Source organism: Orycteropus afer, unplaced genomic scaffold (assembly GCF_000298275.1).
Source record: "Orycteropus afer afer isolate SDZICR_OR568_19922 unplaced genomic scaffold, OryAfe1.0 scaffold00023, whole genome shotgun sequence".
NCBI classification, from domain to species: Eukaryota; Metazoa; Chordata; class Mammalia; order Tubulidentata; family Orycteropodidae; genus Orycteropus; species Orycteropus afer.
The window spans coordinates 1,915,686-1,942,582 of NW_006921610.1; the positions used below are offsets into that span (position 1 = coordinate 1,915,686).

At 36.3% G+C, this 26,897-nt stretch overlaps 1 protein-coding gene across 1 annotated transcript in view; it reads right to left on the reverse strand.

Moving 5' to 3' along the window:
- The window catches only part of GALNT13 (polypeptide N-acetylgalactosaminyltransferase 13), a 798,776-nt gene extending 772,081 nt beyond the window's left edge, over positions 1-26,695 (reverse strand). The window contains exon 1 of the mRNA XM_007934922.2: positions 26,554-26,695. Within this exon, the coding sequence (XP_007933113.1) occupies positions 26,554-26,695 (142 nt within the window). The remainder of the gene's footprint in view (positions 1-26,553) is intronic.
- Between the last annotated feature and the right edge of the window lie 202 nt (positions 26,696-26,897).

Consider the following 26,897-nt stretch of genomic DNA (forward strand, 5'->3'; position numbering starts at 1 on the left):
ACTTATCTCTAAAGTTTATAGAAAACTCCAAAACCTCAACATTAAAAAGACAAACAATGCAATTAAAAACTGGGAAAAAGACATGAACAATTATTTCACCAAAGAAGATATTCAGGCAGCCAACAAACACATGAGAAATGTTCACGATCATTAGCCATTAGAGAGATGCAAATCAAAACAACAGTGAGATAACATCTCACCCTAGCATTCATAACAAAGTTCAAGACAGAAAAATGTGGATGCGGAGAGACTGGGACTCTCATACACTGCTGGTGAGACTGTAAAATGATACAGCCACTGTGGAAATCAGTATGGTGAGTCCTTAAAAGGTGGGAAATAGAAATACCATTTGATCCAACAATCCCATTACTAGGTATATATCATGAAGAAATGAGAGCCAGGACATGAATAGATATATGCACACCTATGCTTATTGTAGCACTATTCACAACAGCAAAGAGATGGAAACAACTTAAATGTCCATCAATGGAGGAATGGATAAGCAAACTGTGGTACAGACACACAATGAATGCCACGCAGCACTAAAGAATAATGTAGAATATGCAAAACACCAAATAACCTGGATGAACTTGCAGGACATTATACTGAATGAAAAAATTCAATCACAGGACAAATGTAGTATTAGGCCACTACTGTAAAAAGTCAAGGCAAAGTTTATACATGGAAGGGAGCTTTCTTTATTCATTACCAGGGATGGGAACAGAGGAGTGTGGAATTCTTAGATAGATTGGGGGGGATCTAATTGGGGGGGATCTATCTATCTATCTGTCCATCTAACTACCTACCTACCTACCTACCCACCTACTAAAGATTATTAGTGGTTACCAGGGGTAGGAGAGGAGCTCTGGTAGCATAGTGGCTAAAAGCACTTGACTGCTATCCAGAGGGCTGGCGGTTCAAACCCACCAGCCACTCCTCGGAAGGAAGGTTGGGCAATCCTACTTCCGTAGTGATACTGCCTCGGAAACCCAAGGAGGGGTCGCTATGAGTCGGGGCCGACTCGACGGCACATAACAACAACAACAACAGGGGTAGGAGAGAGGGGGAAAGGGAAAGCTTTTGTTTGTAGAGCATGGAGTTTACGCTAATGATGGTGGAATATTTGGGAAAAGGATAGTAATAATGGTGGCACAACATGAAAAATGTCATCAGTGTCCCTGAGTTGTAAATGTAGAAGTTGCTATGTTGGTGAATGTCTTCTTGTGTATGTTTTCACCATAATAAAAGTTAAAAAGGACAGCCAGTCTGCTCCTTTGAAGAGAGCATGGTAAGACTTGGAGTCCCTTACTTTGGATACATTACCAGGAGGGACCCATCTGTGGAGAACAATAATATACTCATTAAAGTAGAGGTCAGTGAAAAAGAGGAAGACCTTCAATAGAAGATGGATTGACACAGTGGCTGCAACAAGGTGTTCAACAATTGCAAGGATTTTGCAGATGGTGCAGGGCTGGGTAATGTTTTGTTCTGTTGTTTATGAGATTTGCTATGAGTCAGAACCAAGTCAACAGCAGCTAATAAGTATGATGTGTTTTTAGAATTCAAAAGTGTACATCAAATAAGCCTTGGTCATAAAGGTAGGAGAGAGGTATGAGATGGATACATGCATTTAGAAGTTATAAAATTATACAGTGGCATATGAAACAATGAGATTGGATTGGATGACATAACTAAGGAAGGGAATATAGTTCAAGAACAGATAAATCCAATCCAGAGTCTGGGGCTACCTTAACTTTAAGAGGTAAAAAAGAAGAAAGGAAACCTGCAAAAGAGATTGAAAAGGAGCAGCCAGTGAGACAGAATATCAAGAGAGTGTGATAGTCTCTAAGCCAAGTAATGAAAGGATCACAAGGAAGCAAGAATGATTAACTGTTTCAGATGTTTTTGAGAGTTAAGTAAGATAAAAGTTTGAGGAATGACCATTGGATATAGCAACATGGGCTACATTAATTACATTCAGAAAACATTTTTGGTGAACTGGGGTGGAGAGAACCTGAATGGAGTCATTTTAAGAAAGAAGTAGTACAGTGAATTCAGGGCAGTAACTACAAAAAATTCTATCAACATAATTAGCTCTTAAATTCTCCATTGAGAAATTGAAAGCCTAAATGATATAATACATGGTGCTTTGCATATAGTGGTTAGCATACTAAAAAAAAAAAAAAAAAAAAAAAAAACTATTGTCATTGAGTTGATTCCAACTCATAGCAATTTCATAGGACAGAGTAGGACTGCCCCCTAGAGTTTATAAGGCTGAACATCTTTATGGTAACAGACTGCCTCACCCCGTCCCGCAGAGAGGTCGGTGGCTTCAAACCATTGGCCTTTTGGTTAGCAGCTGACTGCTTCAACCACTGCACCACTACAGCTCTTAGACACTTAGAAAGTAGTAGCTCTAAGGATGGTAAAAATAGTGCACACAAACTTAATTCAAAATGAGTGTCAATTTTCTCAAGAAAACTTTCTCATCTCCAGGAATCTCTTTTGAGATCCAAGTCACATTCCATACAATAATTAATGAGTAAATTCAGGCATGCCTAAAATAGGTATATTAATAATGAAATAAATGTCAATCAATAGACTATAGGAGAGCAAAACACAATAGAAACATAACAAATGGCAGCAGAATAATGGGCAGTTTTGAGTGAATAATTCATAAATATTTTTTAATTTTTTTACTGTTCAGTTTAAAAGCCAGAGAAATGTCTCTCAATAGGGACATTTTTTAAAAAATTATTATACATTATTTGGAGTAATATAAATAATACATCTGCAATTTAAGGAATATTTAATGATGTAGGAAATGCTCAAAATATAAATTCAGAGAATTAAAACAAGATATAAAAATGAAATAAAGTATGATTTCTATTACAGACATAAAAAAATAAACCAAGATGTTAATTATCAAATTCTATATGTGGTTGGTTTGTTGTTGTTGTTGTTGTTATGTGCCGTCGAGTCGGCCCCGACTCATAGCGACCCCTCCTTGGGTTTCCGAGGCAGTATCACTACGGAAGTAGGATTGGTTTATATATGTTTTTTACATACTTTCTTATACTTTTATACCTTGAAATTATCTTTAATAAAGATCATATGTTATAACAATCCAGAAGGAAAATTAAACTTCCAAAGAGGTTAACCATGTATTATATTTAAGTGCTGTTAGTAAAAATGATGTTTTTAAAGAATTTCAATATAAGGAATATGCTTTTTTATTTTTATTTTATTTTATTTAGTTTTAGAACTACTGACTTCTGATTAATTAGGAGTTAGGAGATGTGTGGGAGATGTGGGCTCATGTATAGTCATCACCTGTCTGTCAGTGGTAGATTTCATGTTTTTATGATGCCAAACAAGTTTCAGTGGGCCTTCCAGACTAAGATAGACTAGGAAGAAATCCTGCTCTACTTCCAAAAATCAGCCACTGAAAACATTATGGATCACAATGATCTTACCAGCAACTGATCAGAGAGATGCGTGCAGTACCTGGCAGCATTTTGTTCCATTATGCATGGGGTCACCAAGAGTCAGGAGCTGCCCCAATGTCCACTAATAACATCAAACAAATTAGGGGTCAATGCACTAATGTCTTTTTGTGGAACCATTTATTATTCCTACTCTTTTTTTTTACTGGGAGGATGTATGTTTTATTCATCCTCAAAGGATGGAGGAAGTAAGATTATATCTGGATTAGACTTGTACTCAAAGCCACAGTAATGATAAAATACAGATATTCCCACCACAATATCAGTGTTCTTGTCACTATACAATTCTATTTTTACTATCCCCACTCATTGTATTAAGGCAGTAGAATCAGTATGATAGTCCTGTGAAAGAACACATGTGAATGTACTTCCAAAAATGACAAAATAAATAAAGATAAAGAATACTGGTTATGATAATTTCACATAATTTTTAGGCAAATATTCTGTAATATTTCCATAACCTGATCTCATTTGGGAGCTCTGGTGGTATAGTGACTAAGGTATTTGACTGCTAACCAGAACGCTGCCAGTTCAAATTCACCAGCCACTCCTTGGAAGGAAGGTTGGGGAATCTACTTCCATAGTAATAGTGCCTCGGAAACCCAAGGAGAGGTTGCTATGAGTTGGATCCTACTTGAGGACAGTCAATTTGGTTTTTTGGTTTTGGATCCCATTCAGAAATATAATGAGGTTAAGTGATACCTCATTTTACATCCATTTGTCATTACAAAAAAAATTCATAATATCTGAATACCTAAGAAAGCTTAGGTATGTACCAACACTTTCATTTTAGAGATTAAAGTAATGTAATACAACAGAACACACTGAACGCAGTAAAGTCAAGACTAGAAAGATAACATTTTCATTCTCCATCTTAGAACAGTCTACAGCCTATCAGATATTTTGTCAGATAATATAATCTTAGATAAAGAAAATAGTTTGGTTCTGGAATATGATTTAGAAGAAAAATCAATGGAAAAATGTAGCCTATAAACAGACAGTAGTATACATAAAAGTTTAATGTATAATAATTTTAATATCATGAAAAAATAATGAGAGGAAAGATGGTTCAATATATGTCACCTCTAAGTAATTATTGAAAAAATAATGAAAACACATTCTCATTGTCACACTAAAATAAAATACACATGAATGAAATCAATGAATGTGGGAAAAAATGTAAAAAATACAAAAATTCTAAGACTTTTTTTTTCTTTTTTATTAGAAAGTATTATAATAGACACTGGACTGTATGAAGAATGTGGCGTCAGGATTTGAAGAAGACTCATTAACAACCTGCAATATGCAGATGATCCAACCATACTTGCTGAAACTGAAGATGACTTGAAGCACTTACTGATGAAGGTCAAAGACTATATATAGTCTTCAGTATGGACTACACCTCAACATAAAGACAACAAAAATCCTCACAACTGGACCAATAAGCAACGTCATTGTAAATGGAGAAAAGACTGAAGTTGTCAGGGATTTCATTTTATTTTGATCCACAATCAACATCCATTGAAGCAGCAGTCAAGAAATCAGACATCATATTGCACTGGACAGACCTGCTACAAGGGATCTCTTTAAAGTGTTAAAGAGCAAAAATGTCACTTTGAAGACTAAGGTGCAGGCCATGTATTTTCCATAGTCTCATATGCATGTGAAAGGTAGACAATGAACAAGGAAGACCGAACAAGAGTTGATGCTTTTGAATTGTTGTGATGGAGAAGAATACTGAAAATACCATGGACTGCCACAAGAACAAAAAAATCTATCTGGGAAAAGTGCAGCCAAAATGATCCTTGGAAGTGAGGATGGGCAGATTTCATCTCATCTACTTTAGTCATGCTGTCAGAAGAGACCATTCCATAGAAGAGGATATTATGCTTGGTAAAGTAGAGGGTCAGTGTAAAAGGAAAAGTCTCTCAATGAGATGGATTGACACGATGGCTACAAAGATGGGCTCAAGCATAGCAAGGACTGTGAGGATGGCACAGGGCCAGGCAGTGTGCCATTATGTTATACCCAGGGTCACATTGAATTGGAGCAAACATGACAGCACATAAAAACAACATTCAAATTAGCAACAAAAAAAAAACACCCTCACTGTAATCAAGTCAATTCTGATTCACAGCAAGCCCCATTGGGTTTCCAAGGCTGTAAATCTTCACGGAAACAGATTGCTTCATCTTTCTTCCACAAAGCAGCTGGAGGGTTCAAACCACTGACCTTTTGGTTAGCAGCCAAATGACTTAACCACTACATCACCAGATTCACTGCCATCTAGTCAATTCCAACTCATAGTGACCTCCTTTGTGTTTTCAAGGTGCCTAATCTTTACAGAAGTAGATTGCCCAGTCTTCCTTCCACGAAGTGGCTGGTGGGGTTGAACCATCCACCTTCTAGTTAGTTAGCTTTAGGCACTACACCACCCAGAGTGTCTTTCTAATTAGCAAACATGTTTTAAATTAAATTATCAAAATTGTGATGAGCTAAGCATTCTAGTATACTGATGCTGTGATGTGGAGATTCACAGGATTTCCAGGAAGTCATTGGCAATATCTATTAAGAACCTTAAAAAATATCTATAACTTTGAAAATTTATCCAATAAAGCTTGGGTAGTCAGCAACACTTTCAACAATAACTTCATAAAGTGCTCAAAATAGCATTACTTAAGTGGTAAAAAAAATTAGATGCAATCTACAGGTAAATTAGTGACAAAAGGTTAAAATCAGTTATTGAAATTATGATATAGATAAAAATATTTTTCAGTCTTTATAATCACTTTTTAAAGAATATTCATTTCATGGCATGACAAAATGCTCATGATTTATTAATTGAAAAACATTTAAAAGTAAAATTTTATTTTAGTATAACACCATTTTCTGATTGGAATTCAGATTATTTGTCTCCTTTATCCTTATTTGGATTTGGATTTCTTTTTTTACCATGAATATTTGCTTACATTAATGTCAGCAAAAATTTCCCATGTAGAACATCAAAAGAATAAAACATGAGAGAAAAAAATGATAAATTTGATTTCATTAAAATAAAATATTTCTGCTCTTTGAAAGGCACTATGAAAAAATAAGTGAAAATAAAAGCCATAGACAAATAACTCATTTATACACAATTTTCACCAATTACTTCATAAAAAAGCACTGGTAAGGAAGTACAGGAAAAAATACTCAATATCAATAGTTATCAAAGAAATGCAAATTCAAATCACAATGAGACACCACTATAAACTCACTAAAGTAGCTAAAATTTCAAAAAAAAAAACATTGACTATGAAGTATTGGCAAGGATGTGGAGTAACTAGATCTCTCCTACATTGTTGATAGAAATATAAAATTGTATAACAACTTGGGAGAACAGTTTGGCAGCTTCTTATAAAATTAAACATGCACTTAGCATACTACTCAGCACTTCCACCACTTGGTATTTACTCAAGAGATGTGAAAACATATGTTCACACAAAGAGTTCTGTACAAATGTAGCAGGTTTATTCAAAATAGCCAAAAGATGGAAAAATCCAAATGTCCATCAACAGGTGAATGAACAAATTGTGGTGTATATATACAATGGGATTCTTCTCAGCATTAGAATTGTTGATATAGCCAAGAACATGATGCAGAGAAAAAGGAGCCAGACACACAAGACTGCATAGTGTATAATCCCATTCTTACAAAATTCTAGAATAGGCAAAACTATATTGAATATGGTTATTCAATATTCGTTGTATTTTCAATTGCCCAATATGCATGGGAAAGCTGAACAATGAATAAGGAAGGCCAAAGAAGAGTTGATGCGTTTGAATTGTGGTGTTGCTAGAGAATATTAAAAATATCACGGACTGCCAGAAGAACAAACAAATCTGTCCTGGAAGAAGTGCAGCCAGAATGCTCCTTAGAAGCAAGAATGGCCAGACTTTGTCTCACCTCCTTTGGTCATGTTGCCAAAAGAGACCAGTCCCTGGAGAAGGACATCATGCTTGGTAAAGTAGAGGGTCAGTGAAAAAGGAGAAGACCTTCAATGAGATGGATTGACACATTAGCTGAAACAAGAACAGGATGTAGCACAGCAAAGATTTTGAGGATGGTGCACAACTGGGCAGTGTTTCATTCTGTTGATCATAGGATCACTACGAGTTAGAGCTGATTTGACAGCACCTAACAACAACAATCTATGGTTACAAAAATCAGATCAGTGGTTGCTTTGAGTGCAAGTGAAGAAAATGACTACAAAGGGGCATGAGAGCTTGATTCATGGTATCCATTTGTCAAAACTCATCAAACCATACATTTAAAATGAGGCCATTTTATTGCCGGTAAAGTAAATTTCAATAAAGTTGATTTTAAAAAATTAATATTTTTTAACTAGTTACTATCCTATTAGTATTAGGAGCTCTGATAGCATAGTGCCTAACGCACTTGACTGCTAACCAGAAGGCTGGTGGTTCAAACCCACCAGCCACTCCTCGGAAGGAAGGCTGGCCAATCCTACTTCTGTAGTGATACTGCCTCAGAAACCCAAGGAGGGGTCGCCATGAGTCGGGGCCGACTCGACGGCAAATAACAACAACAACATCCTCTATGGTTCCCAAAGTTATATTTATATGGAACCTTACTTGTTGACTAGCCATGAGTTTTGTTCTACAATTGTATCTCTTTACTCTCTGTAATATTTCTTTTTGATCTCATTCTTCTCTCCTTTAAAGCAATCCAATATCACTTTCTCATTTTTATTTTCTTTTTCATTTTTATTTTCTATCTTCTTTTTCCTTATCTCCATTTTACAGATAAATCAAATATACCACCAACCTATATATATTTTTTAAAGTTTCTCAATCTAACTTTAATAGATGGTCTATTGTGTCCTCTATGTATTGATTGATTCTATGTACCCTATTTGATATGCCTGCTCCATCCAAAGCTCTCATCACTGACAGTACTACACAATGCCAATTGTCCTTATCTTATCTAACCCTCTGCAACACAAGACAGATTCTAAAACAAAAATAAATAAATAAATAAGTGAGATAGTCCTCTGGCCATAAACTTGCCAATCTGGGCCTTAAGTCAAATTACATAGATCAATAAATAATAAAATAAAATCATCTAAATTTAGGCTAAGTGTGAGTAGACTAAACAATAACAACAAAAAAGTCTAGTTGTGATAACTGAATTATTTCAAGTGTGTAATAATCTGCTGAAATTGACTACTCTGTGATCATATGAACTCTCAAAACATACCAGACCGATGATATTCATTCTTTCCTTTAACAATTATTAATTGAACACCCAGTATGAGCCAGGCACTGTTTTAAGTGCTGAAGATGGACAAAACTGACAAATACTCTATTTTATCCAGGTGTCTCTGCTTCAATACAGCTCTTTAAATGACAAGGATTTCCAGTGGATACAGATAAGATTTGTCCATTCTCTTTTTATTAGTGAACTATTTGCTAAATAGCCTTGTCCTCAACTCCCTACTCAATAAGCAACACTCATAATTTCAATTGAAAATTAGATCTTTCCCTCAAAGAACAAATATTATCTTAATTGACTTTTTGTGCTGATGTCATATGTTCTCGCTCCTCCCGAGAGTGCTTTGGTATGCTATTTCATTTATGTAATTCTGAATTCCTTTCTCGTCTGCAACACATGAAAGCAAGAACACATCTTCCTTATATCTCCAGCTCTGACACAAATCAAGCACTCAAATAATACTTGTTGAACCGTTATCTCAGCTTATTTAATACTAAATAAGTGAAGATTTTAAGTGGTTACACCATAAAACAATAACTAAGCTCGATTGTACAAAACTGGGAATCTTTCTTGTTCCTACTAATTAATTTGCAAAGTGAAAAATCTAAATGATTTAACATTCATTTTAGCAACCATTTAATTCAAGTAATTTTAATTAATGAATAAAACTTTAGTGGCTGTGGTTTAAATAAAGATTTTAAAAATATCTTTGTACTACTTTCTTACACACGTAACTAACAGCATTGCATTCTCTTCTAAACTTCAGCTGATAATCAACACATATTTCCTTTTCAGAGACCTTCAATGGCTTCCAAAGCCTTTGCCTGGCATTCAAAAGCCATTAATATAGCTTTAACTTAACTTTTAATGTAAAATCTAGAAAATCCTTTCTGTTTGATTCTTCTCCAATCAAATAACTCGTTGACTTCTAATATCCATGTTTAATAAAAAGCAAATGCTCTCTCTTCTTTATTTCTTCCTGCTGCTCTCTCCCACAATTTTCACATGTCCACACAATTTATATATTTCAAGGCCTCTTAACTCACATGGCAGTTTATTTGGTATCCCTCTTATCTCAGACACCACTTTCTATTTGTAAAGATGTTATTAATGTATATATCCTGTCTCCACTAGACTGTGTGATTCTTGAGGACAGATGTTCCATTTGATTAAACTCTGTATATTTCATGGTATCTAGTCCATTACTTTTACTGAATTAATGGGTGAAAGAATGATATCAATTGTTCTTATTAAATTTTCAGAAATAAAAGTGCTTCATTACATTCATGGAAAATATCTAATCCCCACCTCTCTGCCACTTCTGTTCTGACACCAGTGACTTACACATCACTTCCTCCTCTCATCCTAACCACCATAGCTAGATCAGACCTCACGAGTTAAAGAACACTTGTCCAGAAGGCCAAGTTGGCCCAACACCTCAGACACCAGCCACATTCTTTGGAGTCCCTAAAACAACTTTACTTCTGACCAGCTAGCTACAGATTTGAGATTTTCCCACTACCCCTTCAGGATGCCAGCTGTAGCTCAAAAAACACTCTCCCCACTTTTGACCTGCTGGCCCCCTCTATTCCCTTGGCTTTGGTAATTCACTAGAACAACTCACAGAACTCCTGTAAAGTGTTACAAATACAGTTTTATTATAAGAAGAAAAAAAAGAAATGAAGTGACACATAGGACAAGGACATTAAGGGGGTCCCAAGGTGGAGATTCCTTGTCTATAAAAAAAGACATGTTACCCTTCCATGTGCATTGATTGATGTCTTTCACCAACCAGGATGCCCACGGAGCTTCTGTGCCCAGAGCCTCATTATGTAGTCCTGATTGATGGAATCATGTTCCGCTCCCCTCCATGAGTTCAGATAATATCACTTGGTGGTCTTTCTAGCCTGGCTAGCTACCAGCTATGTTATCTCATGAGCATAAATCATCAAGTGTGGTCTGGAATTTCCATGATTTTAGAGGATATCTCTTATGAACCAATGATAAACATCAAATTCTCCAGGTAAAGTTCATTTTAAACCTTGCATTATGAGTCACAAGTTTTAAATAATTTGTTATAAGACTTCAGACATGTGGCCCCAAAGAAAACTACAAGCTAATATTGCAATCTAAATCAACCAATATCCTGTTGAGACTGAATACATGCAAAATAGCCAAAGTCTTAAATAAGCCAAAGCGAGACTTCCAGAGGTATTTTTCCTAAGTTATATTAAATAAGAACTCTTTTACTCACAAGGAGTTCTGGTGGCATAGTGCCTAAGGCATTTGACTGCTAACCAGAAGGTTCGCAGTTCAATCCACCAGCCACTCCATGGAAGGAAGACTGAGTAATCTACTACCTAAGGCATTTGACTGCTAACCAGAAGGTTGGCAGTTCAATCCACCAGCCATTCCACAGAAAGAAGACTGAGCAATCTACTTCCATAAAGATTTACCACCTCAGAAACCCAACAGGGGTCACTATGAGTCGGAATCAACTTGATGGCAGTGAGTTAGCTTTTTCTGTTTGTTTGTTTTGTTTTCTTTTACCCACACTCAGTGGCCATCTCCTCCTATGTTCTCCAGAAGTGCCCTTGTTGGTGTAAGTGGTTTATAAATAGTATATAAATGTCATGATTACTTCGACTAGGCATACTTGAGTCAGGGACACAGAAAAGTGATTCACAGAGTTGGTTCAAAAGTCTGACAAGCCAGACTATAAATCCTTTCTTCCCTCTTACTAGATGTGTAACCTTATAGAAGTTAATTAACTTTTCTTTGCCTCAGTTTTCTCATATGTAAAATGTGGTTAATAATAATACCTACCCTAAGTGCTGCTTTGAGAATTAACCAAAATAATATATAATCAGCTAGTACAGTAAACCTACTAATTGTTGATTATTATAATTTTTTATTGTTATTACTGGTATTGGTATGTCTGACATCAGGGTAAATTGTAGATAAAAGTATAAAAGGCCAAAGCAAGTATCAGAATTCAAGATGTTATAGGGCCTATACAATTTTGTACTTTATTTCTTAACCTGATTGAAAATTATCTGGAAAACATATAACCTCAATTCAAGGCAGACTGTCTATGTACCCTACTTTTCCTATGACCATAAATATTATCTGCAATTTCCAGTGGTTATCATAATTTATTCAGGGTAATTCCAATACTGACAATTCATTATAATCAATCACAGTCTTCTACCTGAACCTAAAAGATGAAACTATTTATTAAAAAATAAAAGCAAGGAAAATTAGTTATTTTGACACTTTAATTCACCAATCTTATTTCTCCCTCACATTCACACACTGGTATTCTCCCACAAAGCACCAAAGATTAATCAAACAAGATCAATAATATTTACTGTTTAATAAATGCATACATGCATGCATGGCTGTGATAATAATATGAGGAAGATATCATTGAGAAGGAAGCAACAGAAAGGGCTGACAAAATAATCCATTGATCCCATTTATGTGGAATATCAAGAATAGGCAAATGTATAGAGATCAAAGTTTATCAGTTGTTACCACGGGTAGGAAGGAGAGGAAAGAGATAGTCACTGTAATCGTAAATCTTGTACTGAGCTTTTGTTTAGGGTGACAGAAAAACTCGGAAATGGATAGAGGTGATGATTGAACATCATAATGAATATGATTGATGCCACTGAACCTGGACGTGTCAAAAATATTGAACTGATGAATGCTTTGTTACATGTTGTTGTTGTTGTTGTTGTTGTTGTTGTGTGCCGTCGAGTCAGACCCGACTCATAGTGACCCCCTTAGATTACTAATCAGTAATTCTACTCATTTTCTCGATTGAACCAATTCACAACAGCTGAGGGGAGGTCTGAGTATAGAAGTGGATAATAGCAACATTGCAGAATCTTAAGATGCTAGATTAAATGAGAACTATTACACAAATTATTTGAAACCACAAAAATTTCTGGTAAATATTTTCCTGACCAAATTTACACATATGACCACCCGGGATATCTGGCAAGGTCTAGGTTATCTCTGAGTAAAGCAAAATCTTGATTCAAGTATTCAGAAAATGTACCTCTCCATTGGTATAAAAATGAAAGCATAGTACTAGACCACCAATGAAATCTGCCATTTGCTGACAACAGAATCCTTTATTGAGCTTACAGTATAATAACTGAATCACATTCTACCGGTTATTCCAATTCAAGCACTGCTGCTTAACTTCAGTATCTTCCTGTGTAAAATGAAAAAGAATAATAATGCCTACTTCATAGATTTGTTGTAAAAATTCAACTAGTTAACACTTATAAGTAATTTAAATAGTTGGTAGCTTATAGGGGAGAAAAATATGGCAGTCTGCTTCTGTAAAAATTACAGCTTTGTTTTACACATGGAAACATTCTTTGATAGTTATCATGGCTGGGAGGGGAGGGGACAGAAAATTACTAACTAGGTAAGAATTATGTACTATTTTCAGTGAAAGGAATGGCAATATACAAAAAGAGGGACCAGCACAATATCACTAAGGAATAGGAAGACATGAAGTGCTGCACAAAGGTTACAGACAACAAAGGCAAATGCTATTACTTACACAATCCTAGGTTACTAGTAATAAAAAACATTAATCAATGTGTGGATACACAGGTAGACAGGCAAGATGATCAGGTGTGGGTAGATGGACAGAATTATATCCAGGATCATATATATGTAGGTTTGGCAGATGATATTTCTGCATATGTATTTTTATGTGATGTTAAAATATCCATGTATATAATAGAGCTAATAGGGACAAATTATGAAAACTTCTTAGCCATAACCAAACACCTTGAGGGAATAAGTGATGGAGCCTAGGGCATAGTCTTGGGGGACATCAAGGTCATTTGACATATGGTCCACAAAGACAATTAGTTGAGCAGTGACTCAAAAAAAAAAAAAATTCAATGCCATCAAGTCAGAACCAACGCACAGCGACCTCTCCTTGGGTTTCCAAGGCAGTATCTCTATGGAAGAAGATTGCCCAGCCATCCTTCTGAGGAGTGGTTGGTGGATTTGATTGCCAGGCTTCTGCTTAACAGTCACATGCCTTAGGCAATACGCCACCTTAAAATTTTGCAACTGGTCATCTAAGACCAATTGATCTCCTCATCCAGAGTAAAGAATAAAGGAAGTCAAAAATATATGGAAAAAATTAATACAAAAGACTAATAATGGACCACATGAACTTAAGTCTCTAGGACCCTGATACCAGAAGAACTAGATGGTGCCAAGCTACCACTGCCAACCACTCTGAAAGGGATCACAGTATGGATCCTGGGTTGGAGTGGGAGAAAAATGTGGAACAAAACTCAAAATAATATAAAAAAGACTAGGTTTGCTGGTTTGATTGAAAGTGGTAGAATACCTGAGCCTATAGCTCTTAGTGACCTGTCAAGCCTGGAACTGAACTCATCCCATGGTTCAATTTTCAGTCAAAAAATAAATAGGCCTATGGGGGTGAACAGTAATACCAGGGAAGTATGCACTCCTTGGAACAATCCACTATAAGAGAACAGGGGTAAAGCTCAGAAGGCAGGAATTGATAGTTAAGAAGGACAAAGGGAAATGGTAATCACAGGAAAGAAGTGGGAAGTGTTGTTACATTGTGGAGATTGCATTCAATGCCACAAAACAAAATGTTTATGAACAGATTAATGCAAAACCAATTTGCTCCTTACATTTTCATTCAAATAACACATTTTAAAATAGAAAAGAAAAAGATGACAGCCTTGAAAACCCTACGGAACAGTTCCACTTTGCCTACATACAGGTTCACTGTAAGTCAGAATTGACTCTACTGCAATAGATTTATGTAGGAGCTCTGGTAGCATAGTGGCTAAGACACTTGCCTGCTAACCAGATGGCTGGCGGTTCAAACCCATCAGCCACTCCTCGGAAGGAAGGTTGGGCAATCTACTTCTGTAGTGATACTGCCTCGGAAACCCAAGGAGGGGTCGCTATGAGTTGGGGCCGACTCGACGGCACCTAACAACAACAACAACAACAGGGGTTGGTAGCTTATAATAATCATTACTACAACATTATTGTTGTTATCATGTTGGTTAATGTACTTTGTTTCCATATAAGAAAAACTCTTTCTTAGATACTGTCCCTTTTTTTGAAAGTATATCTCATTCCATTACCTATATATGTTAATATGCTCAAAATTCATGATCAGGTAAAAAAAGGTAAGAGTCTTTCCTTTCTTAAATATCAATGTTTTACTCTACATCCTTTCTGTTATCTGTGATAAGAAGGCCCTTCTGGGTTTCTAAGCAGATCCCTTTCCATCATGTCACTTCTATCTTACCACCTCTCATCTAAAACCACCCATTGTCTATGTATCGACCAAAATTCAGACACTACAATAGTTCATCTCCAATAGTTTTGTAGTTGGGGGGAGAGGTACTAGAAATATATAATCATCCATGTGAGGACTATCAGCCACTCCTTAGAAGGAAAATTGGGCAATCTACTTCCATAGTGATAGTGCCTCAGAAACCAACAAGGGGTCGCTATGAGTTGGATATGATTCGATGGCAGTGAGTTTGGTTTTTATTTTGGTTTATCAATTCAAAAAACTATACTTTTCATATTACATATGACAAATGAGGCCCAGGCACATTAATTAACTTGCCAAAGACATGGACCATTGGTAGGGGAACCAGGACTAGGATTCACTACGGCACAGTGCACATGTAGACCTACTATATGACTTCAAATATTCCCAAATTATGTGCTGGTGCACTTTTGCAGCACTGCTTTTTTAAATATCTATTATCTCAAATAGGAGCTCTAGTGGTGCCGTGGCTAAGGCATTAAGCTGCTAACCAAAAGGTGGGCGGTTTGAACCCACCAACTTCTCTGTGGGAGAAAGATGAAGCTGTCTGCTTCAGTAAAGATTTACAGCCTTGGAAATCCTATGGGACAAATCTACTTTGTCCTATAAGATCACTTTGAGTAGGAATTAACCTGATAGCAGTGGGTTTGGTTTAGTTTATTATCCCAAATATCTATTCTAACTCTTCCAACTACACCAATTAGAGTTTAGAAATATCTTTTAGTGCATTTTAGTTCTAGGTGTAACCAGATTGTCATGAAAGAGATAACATGCTTCCAAAACAATTATCCATGTTACCAAAGGGAGTCTCTTTAAAATCAGGGAAAGAAATAGAATTCATGGGTCTGTATCTAAAATTAAAGAGCTCTAGTGGCACAGTGGATAAGGCATTTGACTGCTAACCAAAAATAGACCAGTTCAAATCTACCATCTGCTTTGTGGGAGGAAGATGGGAAAATCTATTTCCATAAAGATTTACAACCTTAGAAACCCTATGGGGGTCACTGTAAGTCAGAATCAATTAAATGGCAGTGGGTATTTAAAATAGGATCGATGTGCCCCCATAAAGTCCTTGAAATCATTTCTTTTTTTATAGCATCATTCAATAATTGATGTACAAAAAGAAAATTCAGAATCAGTAATAATCATTCAATTATGTCCCATATACTTCATTCATACAATAAGGAAGAGAACAATTCAATCCATCTAAGAATTGTCCATAAAAAGTGGCTGTTTTTAAGTTTGGTATTTAGAGGATAATTAAGTAGCCAACTTTTTATGGAAAAATTCCATTCAGTGGCCTACAAAAAAAACCAAACTCACTGCTGTCCAGTCTGATCCGACTCATAGCGACCCCTCCTCAGGTTTCCGAGGTGGTATCTCTATGGAAGTAGATTGCCCAACCTTCCTTCTGAGGAGAGGCTGGTGGGTTTGAACCACCATCCTTCTAGTAAGCAGTCAAATGCCTTAGGAACTGTGCCACCAGAAATGCCTCGAATTCCACATATCCTAAAATAACTCAACGTCCACCCTCCTACATTCTCCCCTTTCTCAGGAAGTGGGGTCAAATACTCTCCTGCAAGAAACCTGAGACTTGCCCTTGACACTCCCATCTCATATACCTACCAGACCCCAGTTGGGCATTCAGCTCTCTAACTATTATATCGTAAATACCTCTTGATTCCACCCACTTCTCTCACAACTCACTGCCACTTCCAAACTATAAGCAGCCATTACTACCCACATGGAATACATGGAATATGCAATAGCTTCCTACCCAAACTCCTTGAAGAAGCCGGCATTTCTTCAACCTATTCCCCACATTGTCACGGAGGTCTTTGAAAACACAAATCTGATCATGCTACCTCCGGTTTTTAAATATATTTAATGGCTTCCTCCTTCGGAATCCATTCAGCAATTCTTATTTATTCATGTAGCTATCTTCAATAATTTCATAAACACATAAAATTCACATTTAAAAAAAAAAAATCTAGGACCCTGGTCTTGGCCCACAATCCATTGTAGTGTTTATCTCCATTGCATTCCCTGTCTCCCCTAATACATGGAAATCAACACCCTAAATCCCATGTTCATAAATAGCCTCAGTGTCTTTTTATAACATCTTATTAATCACCGTGGGAGCTCTGATAGCATAGTGCCTAAGGCATTTGACTGCTAACCAGAAGGCTGGCGGTTCAAACCCACCAGCCACTCCTCAGAAGGAATGTTGGGCAATCCTACTTCTGTAGTGATACTGCCTCGGAAACCCAAGGAGGGGTCTCTATGAGTCGGGTCTGACAATACAACAATAACAACATTAATCACCATATATCCCTAATGACCACCACTCATCTGTCAGTTTGTCGTACTTTGGTTGTCTGCATGCTCCTTTCAGGCTGGTGGATACATCACCAGTATTTCAAATACCAGCAAGGTCACCCATGATGGATAAGTTTCAGCAGAGCTTCCAGACTAAGATAGACAAGGAAGAAGGAACGGGCCATCCACTTCACAAAGAATGGGACAGTGAAAACCCTATGAATAGCAGTGAAAAACTGTCCAATATATGACTGGAAAACTTGATGAATAGCCTTGAAACATTGTCTGATATATGCCAGAAGATGAGCTCCTCAGGTTGGAAGGCACTCAAAATACTACTTGGGAAGAGCTGTCTCCTCAGAGTAGAACAGATCTTAATGATGTGGATGGAGTAAAGCTTTCAGGACCTCCATTTGCTGATGTGGCATGACTCAAAAGGAGAAGTAACAGCTGCAAACATCCATTAATAATTAGAACATGGAATGTAAGAAGTATGAATCTAGAAATATTGGAAATTTTCAAAAATGAAATGGAACAAAGATTGACATCCTAGGCATTAGTGAGCTGAAATGGACTGGTTTTGGCCATTTGGAATCAGAAAATCATATAGTTTACTAAGCCAAGAATAACCAGTTGAAGAGAAATGGTATTACTATCACTGTCAAAAAGAACATTTCAAGATATCCTGAAGTAAAAGCTGCCAGTGATAGGAATATCCACATACCTTCAAGGAATACCTGTTAATAAGGTCAAATTTACACATCAATCTTTAATGCCAAAGATGAAGAGATTGAAGAATTTTTATGCAATTGCAAACATGCAATCAAGATGCATTGATACTTACTGGTGATTAGATTGTTAAACTTGAAAAGAAAGAAATATTTGTAGTTGTAATATATGGACTTGGTGATAGAAATGACACCAGAGATTACATGACAGACCATGCAAGACTTTTTCATTGGCATTAACAACAATTGTACACGTGAACCTTACTGAATAAAATGAACAGGCATCACATCCATTATATCTATGGAAAGAGATGATTGAAAAAAAAAAAAATCTTAATATCACCAGTTAGAATAAGAGTAGGGGCCAAGCATGGAAAAGATCATCAATAGCTCACATGCAAGTTCAAGTTGAAGCTGAAGAAATTGAAAACAAGTACACAGTACCCAAGTACGACCTTAAGTATATCCCATCTGAATTTACAAAATATCACAAGAGTATATTTTATGCATTGAACACTAGTGACCAAAGAACAGAAGAATGGTGGGATGACATTAAGGATATCATATATGAAAAAACAAAACGTCATTAAAAAGAAAGAAAACACCAAAATGGATCTAAGAAGACACCCTGACACTTAGTCTTGAACATACTGTGGCTAAAGCAAAAGGAAGAAAGGATGAAGTAAAAGACCTGGACAGGCATCTTGAGAAGGCAAAGTAAAATATTACAGTGAAATATGCAAAGATCTGGAGTTGGGAAATCGAAAGGGAAGAACATGCTTGGCATTTCTCAAACTGAAGGAAATGAATAAAAGATTCAGGTCTCAGATTACATTACTGAAGGACATACTTTGAGCAAAATGTTAAATGACACAGGCAGCATCAAAAGAAGGTGAAAAGAATAAGCAGTTACATACTAAAGAAGAATTGGTCAATGTAGATAATTTCAGGAGGTAGTATATGACCAAGAACTAATGGTCCTGAAAAAAGAAGTCCAAGCTGGATTGAAGACATTGGTGAACAACAATGCTCTGGAAATGAACAGAATACCATTTGAGATGTTTCAGCAAATGGATGCAATGTTGAATGTGCTCACTCATCTATGCTAAGGAATTTAGAAGACAACTACCTAGTCAACTGACTACAAGAGATCCATATTTGTGCCCATTTCAAGAAAGATGATCCAATAGAATGTGGAAATTATTGAACAATATCATTAATGTCATGCAAATGAAATTTTGCTGAAGATAATTCAAAAACAGTTGCAGCAGTATGTTGACAAAGAAATGCCAGAAAATCAAGTTGGATTCAGAAGAAGTTCAATGAGGAATATCATTGATGATGTCAGATAGATCTTGGCTAAATGCGGAAAATATCATAAAGATGTTTACTTGTGTTTTGTTGACTATACAATGCCATTTGACTGTATGGGTCATAATAAATTATGGATAACATTGTAACGAAAGTGAATTCCAAAACATTTAATTGTGCTCATGTGGTACCAGAACATAGACCAATAGGCAGTCGTTGGAACAGAACAAGGGGACTCTGCATGGTTTAAAATTAGGAATGGTGTGCATCAGGATTGTATCCTTTCACCATACTTATTCAATCTATATTCTGAGAAAATTATCTAAGAAGCTGGATTATATGAATAAGAACACAGAATCAGGATTGGAGGAGGAATAAGAACCTGTGCTATAACAATGCAAACTTGCTTAAAGAAAGTGCAGTGGTCTTGAAGTACTTAATGATGAAGGTCAAAGACTACAGAGGTTTCAGTATAGATTACACCTCAACATAAAACAAAAAACACTTCAAATCTGTTTCAATCAGCAACATCACATTAAATGGAGAAAATATTGATGCTGTTAAAGGTTTCATTTTACTTGAATCTGCAATCAACACCCATGGAACAAAAGTCAATCAAACAACATATTGCACTGGCAAATCTATTGCCAAAGACCTCTATAAAGTGTCAATAAAGTAAAGATGTCACTTTGAAGAATAAAGGTCACCTGACCTAAGCCATAGTATTTTCAGTCTCCTCATATGCACACAAAAGCTGGACAGTTAAGAAAGAAGATCAAAGAATTGATGCATTTGAATTATAATGTTGGCAAAGAATACTGAATATAATATAGACTTCTAGAAGAACAAACAAATCTGTCTTGGAAGAAGTACAGGCAGAAGTCTTCTTAAAAGTGAAGATGGTGAAACTTCATTTCACATGCTTTGGACATGTTATCAGAAGTAACCAGTCCCTGGAGAAGGAAAACATGCATGGTAAAGAAGAGGGTCAGCAGAAAAGAGGAAGACCCTTAACAAGATGGCTTGACACAGTTGCTGCAATCATGGGCTCAAACAGAGCAACAATTGTGAGGATAGGCCAAGACCAGATGGTGTTCATCTGTTAAACATAAGGTTGCTACGAGTTGGAACCAACCCGACAGCACCAAACACCAACAATAATATATTACTAAAATATTAAGTTTTTTATTTTACTTGTCTCTTTTTAATATGTAGTCTTTCAGGGATATAATTTTTACACTTACCATTATATTATCAAGATTCATTCATATCAGTTCAAGTCATGGTAGTTCATTAATATTTACTTTACATTAATTTTCCTTTGCATTGACCTTGCACAATTCATTCATAAGTGCTTCCATTGATGGGTCTGTGAGTTATTTCTGTATTTTATTTTTATGAACAGTAGTGCTTGAATATTTGCATCTGAAGAAGAAATTTTTTTTGATTATACCTCAGAGTGCTGGAAAACACATGAATGTTCAGATTTAAATATAATACCAAATTGTTATCTGAAATTTAAAAATGTGATAATCATGACTAACAATTGGTATTATTAGCCTTTTTAATTTTTGTATATTGGATAGATATAAATATGTCATTGCCGCTTTGACTTGTGCTAAAGGGGCAAGGAGGTAACATCTTCTGATCTCTTCTGACTTCACACTTCACAAAAGGAAGGAAGAATCACCATCAGCAGCCCAAGGCCTGCTCCTATGAGTCTAGACATGCTGCTACTCTGCAGCTCTCTTACCAACTTTGACACCAACCATCCCTCTCATGCCACCCACCACCTCTCCTCTGGGCTTGATAATTCACTGCAGTGGCTGCACAGAGCTCACAGATTATGGGGTTAATAAGGGAAGCAACACACTACAATTCAAGTTGAAGAATGCACTCAATCTCTCTCAGCTGGCAGTGTCTCTCAGCCAGCAGTCTTCTTATCCAGCAGTCTCTTTCTCAGCAGTGCATCTCTCTCAGCAGCATGTCTCTCTTAGCAGCACATTTCTCTCAGCTGGCAGTCAGAGATTCCACTGTCTCTGGGAGGGCTCATAGTAAGCCTGGCAGAGTAGCAAAACTAAGAATCCCAATATGAGAATTCTACACACTTGAGAAAAAGCAAACTTCCCAGAAGATTACTTTGTGGTGCTCCAACAGAAATACACCAGGTGGATTATTTAACAATCAGTAGTTTAAATTGCATGGCTCACCCAGTAAAAAAAGGTGAGAGTTACAAGGACTATGACTAAAAAATCCATACCATGTGATTTGCTACACCACAACTTGCATTCTTCTGATGATAACTCATGGTAAACATCTTTATACCTTTATTTTTTATATGTGTTTTCTTTTCTATGCAGCATTTTTTCATGTTTGATGCATTATGTATTTCTACTTGGGCTTCTCTCATAAAAATCCCTGTTTCTTTATATAGGAGCTCTGGTAGCATAGTGCCTAAGGCACTTGACTGCTAACCAGAAGGCTGGTGGTTCAAACCCACCAGCCACTCCTCGGAAGGATGGTTGGGCAATCCTACTTCTGTAGTGATACTGCCTCGGAAACCCAAGGAGGGGTCACTATGAGTCGGGACTGACTCAATGGCACATAACAACAACAACAACATTTCTTTATATATACTTGATACTAATCTGTCAGTTGTGTGTTCTTTGACTATCTTCTACAGCCTTAATGTGTCTTTTTACAGCCACTAAGTCATATTTGAATGAACTAAAATTCTCAATTTTAATAGTCAAATTTATCAATATTTTCTTGTATAGTCAATGTTTTGCCTTTTGTTTAGAAATGATTGCTTATCCCAAGCATATAAATTAACCTAAACATGTTCTGTTAAAATTTTAAGTTTTGTTTTTGAGTTTTTGACACTGAAATATAAATTGTACTAAACATATATGAGTCTATTTCTGGTGTGTCACTTTCAGTTTATTGGAAAATTTGTGAATATTTTTGAAAGTACTGTGTTATTGTTAGGTGCTATTGAGTTGTCTCCAACTCATAGCAATCTTATGTGCAACAGAAAGAAACACTGCCCAATCCCGTGCCAGCCTCATGATCTTTGCTATACCTGAGCCCATCCTTGCAGCCACTGTGTAAATCCATCTTGTTGAGGGCTTTCCCCTTTTCATTGACCCTCCATTTTACCAAGCATGATCTCCTTTTCTAGAGAATGGTCCCTTCTGACAACATGACCAAAGTAGGTGAGACGAAGTCTGGCCATTCTTACCTCTAAGGAGCATTCCACCTGCACTTCTTTCAAGACAGATTTGTTCACTCTTTTAGAAGTTGATGGTAATTTCAGTAGTCTTCATCAACATCACAACTCAAAAGCATCAACCCTTCTTTGATCTTCCTTATTCATTGTCCAGTTCTGTTCTGGTTACCTAGTGCCACTCTGACAAGAATGTTACCACAAATGGGATGGCCTTAACAAACAGGAGTTTATTCTCTCACAAATTGGAGGCTTTAAGTTCAAGTTCAAAGTACCAGGCTCTAGGGGCTGGGTGAAAAGCCCCTCAACCTTGAGCTCCAGCTCTACCTCCTGCTCCCAGAGCACTGGAGCTAGAGGCATTTCTTCACTCAGACAGCAGCTTGCTGCTGAGGCTGAGAAGCCCCAAGGTTGACAAGTAAAAAGGCACAGTCCTGATGTTACCAAACCACACGGCAGGCCACTGATTTAAGTCCATTTTAAGTTCCAAGGTCGGCAGAGCATGGCAAGCTGCTGAGCAACAACACGGCTACATGCAGGGTCAAAGCATGCCATAGGTTAGAGACCATACCCAAAGACTTCTCCTTATATACAGGAAGCAGACCACATACCCAAAGGCAGCTACTCAGCTGCCTGTGGTAGATCCCACCATGGAGCTGATTGCCAGTCACCTCATGGGGATTAACGACCACCAGCTGCCCAGCCACTCAACCAGGCCCAGCCAAGCTGACACAAAAACATAACCACCACAAGTTCTCATATGCATATGAGGTGACTGAAAATACCACAGCTTGGGTTAGGCACACCTTAGTCTTCAAGGACACATCTTTGCTCTTCAGCGCTTGAAAGAGGTCTTTTGCAGCAGATATGCTCAATGGAATACATCATCTGATGTCTTGACAGCTGCTTCCATTGGTGACAGTACTACACAGCCTTAATTACTCTAGTTTTATAAAACTTAGTGGCATAGTGCCTAAAGCATTTGACTGCTAATCAGAAGGTTGGTGGTTCAAACCCACCACCCACTCTGCTGAAGGAAGACTGGGTAATCTAATTCTGTAAAGACTTACCACCTTCAAAACACAAAAGAGGTCTCTATGAGTCAGAATCAACTCAACGGCAGTGAGGTTTTTTTTGTTTGTTTGTTTGTATCTGATATATCACATTTCCATTCTGTATTTTCCTCTTTCAGAGGAATCCTAGGTGTTCTGAAATCCTTATCATTTCATGAAAATTTTAGCCTTCAGTTTAAATGCCATAGTTTCTGTTAAGTTTTCTCTTGTATTAGATCCAGAGTACTCTTCCTCTACTCAGAGAATGTAATAATCATCATACTCTATTCAACTACATAGATGTTTACTTTATTGCAGACATAAACTCCATGGCAGGAGGGAGTTCCTTTATATCACCAAGACTTAGAGCATAGTAGATACTTAATGAATAATTTATTAAAATATTAATAAATTAATAAAAATACTCAAATTAATTGACAGTACTTGCGAATATTGAGTGTTTAGGGATTGTTTAAAATTCGGAACTAGAAGGGACCTTTGAAAGCACCTAGTTCAAAACCTTTGTTTTAATAGCAGAGACACATAGGTCCCAAAGAGTCAACTTTTTTCAGTCAAATAGAATTTTTATAGAAGATTTGAAACATGAAAATATCAGTCACCTATACTTTACACAGCATCTTCATTCTGTAATAAAAATATGATTTTAAATACAGGGTACAAATTTCTAAATTAAGTAATATCCTGAAATAAGAAGTAACTATAGATTTTTTTTTTTAAATCCTAAAGTCTATTTTCCACTTTTCTAAGATAAAAAAAAAGTTAATGTACAACATTGAACAACTATTAAATTAAAGAGAATATATTTTAATCATGCAATATAAGAACAAGGAAAGGGTGCGATTTTTGCCTCGAATTACTAACTCTCATATTTTTACATCAATGACTGAGTATTAAGAACTTAAATCAACAAAACTGTACTTGCAGAAAAGTCTGTCATACTTTTGCTGAATCAGGTTATAACATTTTATATGTGTGCGTGACCAATCTAAATGTCTCTACTCAAGAAATGACAAAGTGATCACTGCAAACCAATGTAATCCATCAGAACACATTTCCACTTTCAGCCAAGCAGCACCTCAACTGATTTAACAAAGAAGCAGAGCGGCTTGATTTATTCTGGAATTTTAACCAAAGATCAGCACATCAACTCCCATGTTCATTTATCAAAAACTGATAGACTCATAAAGTTCTTCTCTCAGAATAATTGTAATATAAAGGCATAAAAAATGCATATGAACTACATAAGTGAGACAAGGCTCAATTCTTTGTACTAGTCAAAAACTGCAGTGAAACAGACCCATCCTGAAAAGAAGACAAAGATACTTAGAGTCTCTCCAATTGAGCTGGAGCATTATTAAATCCAAAATGTCCAAAACAGTATTTGAACAAAAATTACTTTCTGGAAATTCTCTTTTGTGCTTTCCTAAACCTCATATAGCCAGGTAGTATCAAATTATTTCTATTTACTATCATGTTTTTACTAATAATAACCTCAAAAATATCTGTGAGATCGAACGCAAATTACATTCAATTAATAAATGAAAGTCTCAATTCAGAAATTCAGGTGATATTTTTTAATAGGTGCAAGAACTTCAACTGGAGTCAGTTAAAGTTTATCTTTTGTCATATTTGTAAAGAAAAAAGAAAAAAATAATTTTTGCTAAGTAGAAGATTAATATAAACCAGATTAAAAGATAAAAATGTTTCATTTACTGAAACTAAAGCTAGTTTCAAGTTTTCTTAAGTAATATGAAAAGCACCCATTTACTACAAATAGGAGCTCTGATAGCACAGTGGTTAAGGCACTTGACCACTAACCAGAAGGCTGGTGGTTCAAACCCACCAGCCACTCCTCAGAAGGAAGGTGGGGCAATCTACTTCTGTAGTGATACTACCTTGGAAACCCAAGATGAGATCACTATGAGTCAGGTCCGACTCTACAGCACATAATAACAACAATAACATTTCAGAAATATAATTATACTTAAAAATCTAGAAGTCAACCAAAAGTATAGAGGAAATTATTTAGAATCTCTCCACAGCAAATTAATCTCTACTCTTTAATTAATAAATTAGCATTTATATAAATCATTATTTTAATATTTCTTTCTCTAAAATTCACTCTTACCTAGTTATTGAAACTGGTTACCAGTAGAGGTAAATACTGAGGTAATGTGGCTTTCTAATACATTGAAATAATAATTTGTACTTAAAGTAGGGCTAACAGACTGGTGGCCCACATATTGAATCTGGCCACCAATGTGTATTTCACTTAAAAAATTGGTGTTTTGGTTTTTAATTTAACTAATTTATTTCTTTTTCTTACACATGAAAGTCTATAGAGGTGTCACACCCAGTTCTGGTATGCCTTTGTCTCCCTTTTGTAGGCTCTTCAATTTTATGTTATTTCCTTGATGACTGCAAACTTTGACCTTCTGCGAGCCTATATTTAAAATTTTGTCCAGTGTTCACAAATTAGTCTTTCCTTATAGTCATAATCACCAAACCTTGAAACTATTAGAATTGGAAGATATCTTAGAGGTTAGCTAACTCTCTTTGCTTCTTCTGACAAGACACCAGAGGTCAAGATAACTGAAGTGGCTTCTCCATGGTTTGATGTTTATTAATAACTCTGCCAAATGTTCTTCTAACTCAAGTGAAACAACCCTTATTTTGTTAATTTTCATATTTTTTCAGGAGTTACTACCCTTCTCATCTTTATTAAAATGATATTCACTTGCTTAGCACTTACCCCTCAGTGCAGGTAGCAGGGACCTCTCCTTCTTGTCATCACATTTGTTACATTCACTGAAGTAGAGGAGTAAGAAGACATCAACGAGGACCCACATCAGTGAAGTGGCTAGAACCACTTTACAGTAAACAAATCTCCTCATGTCTTTCCTTGATTTCTATCTAGTTAGCACACAAATTGAAGACAGATGCAACAGTGATAAATCCAAGCCACAGACTTGAACTCTGGAATAGAAGCAGGAGGCATCCCACTGTAAAAAAAAAAAAAAGGAAAGTTCATTTATTGTAAAAGTATTTCTTTTGTGTTAAGAATATATGATATAAAATAAATGACATTTAATGTCC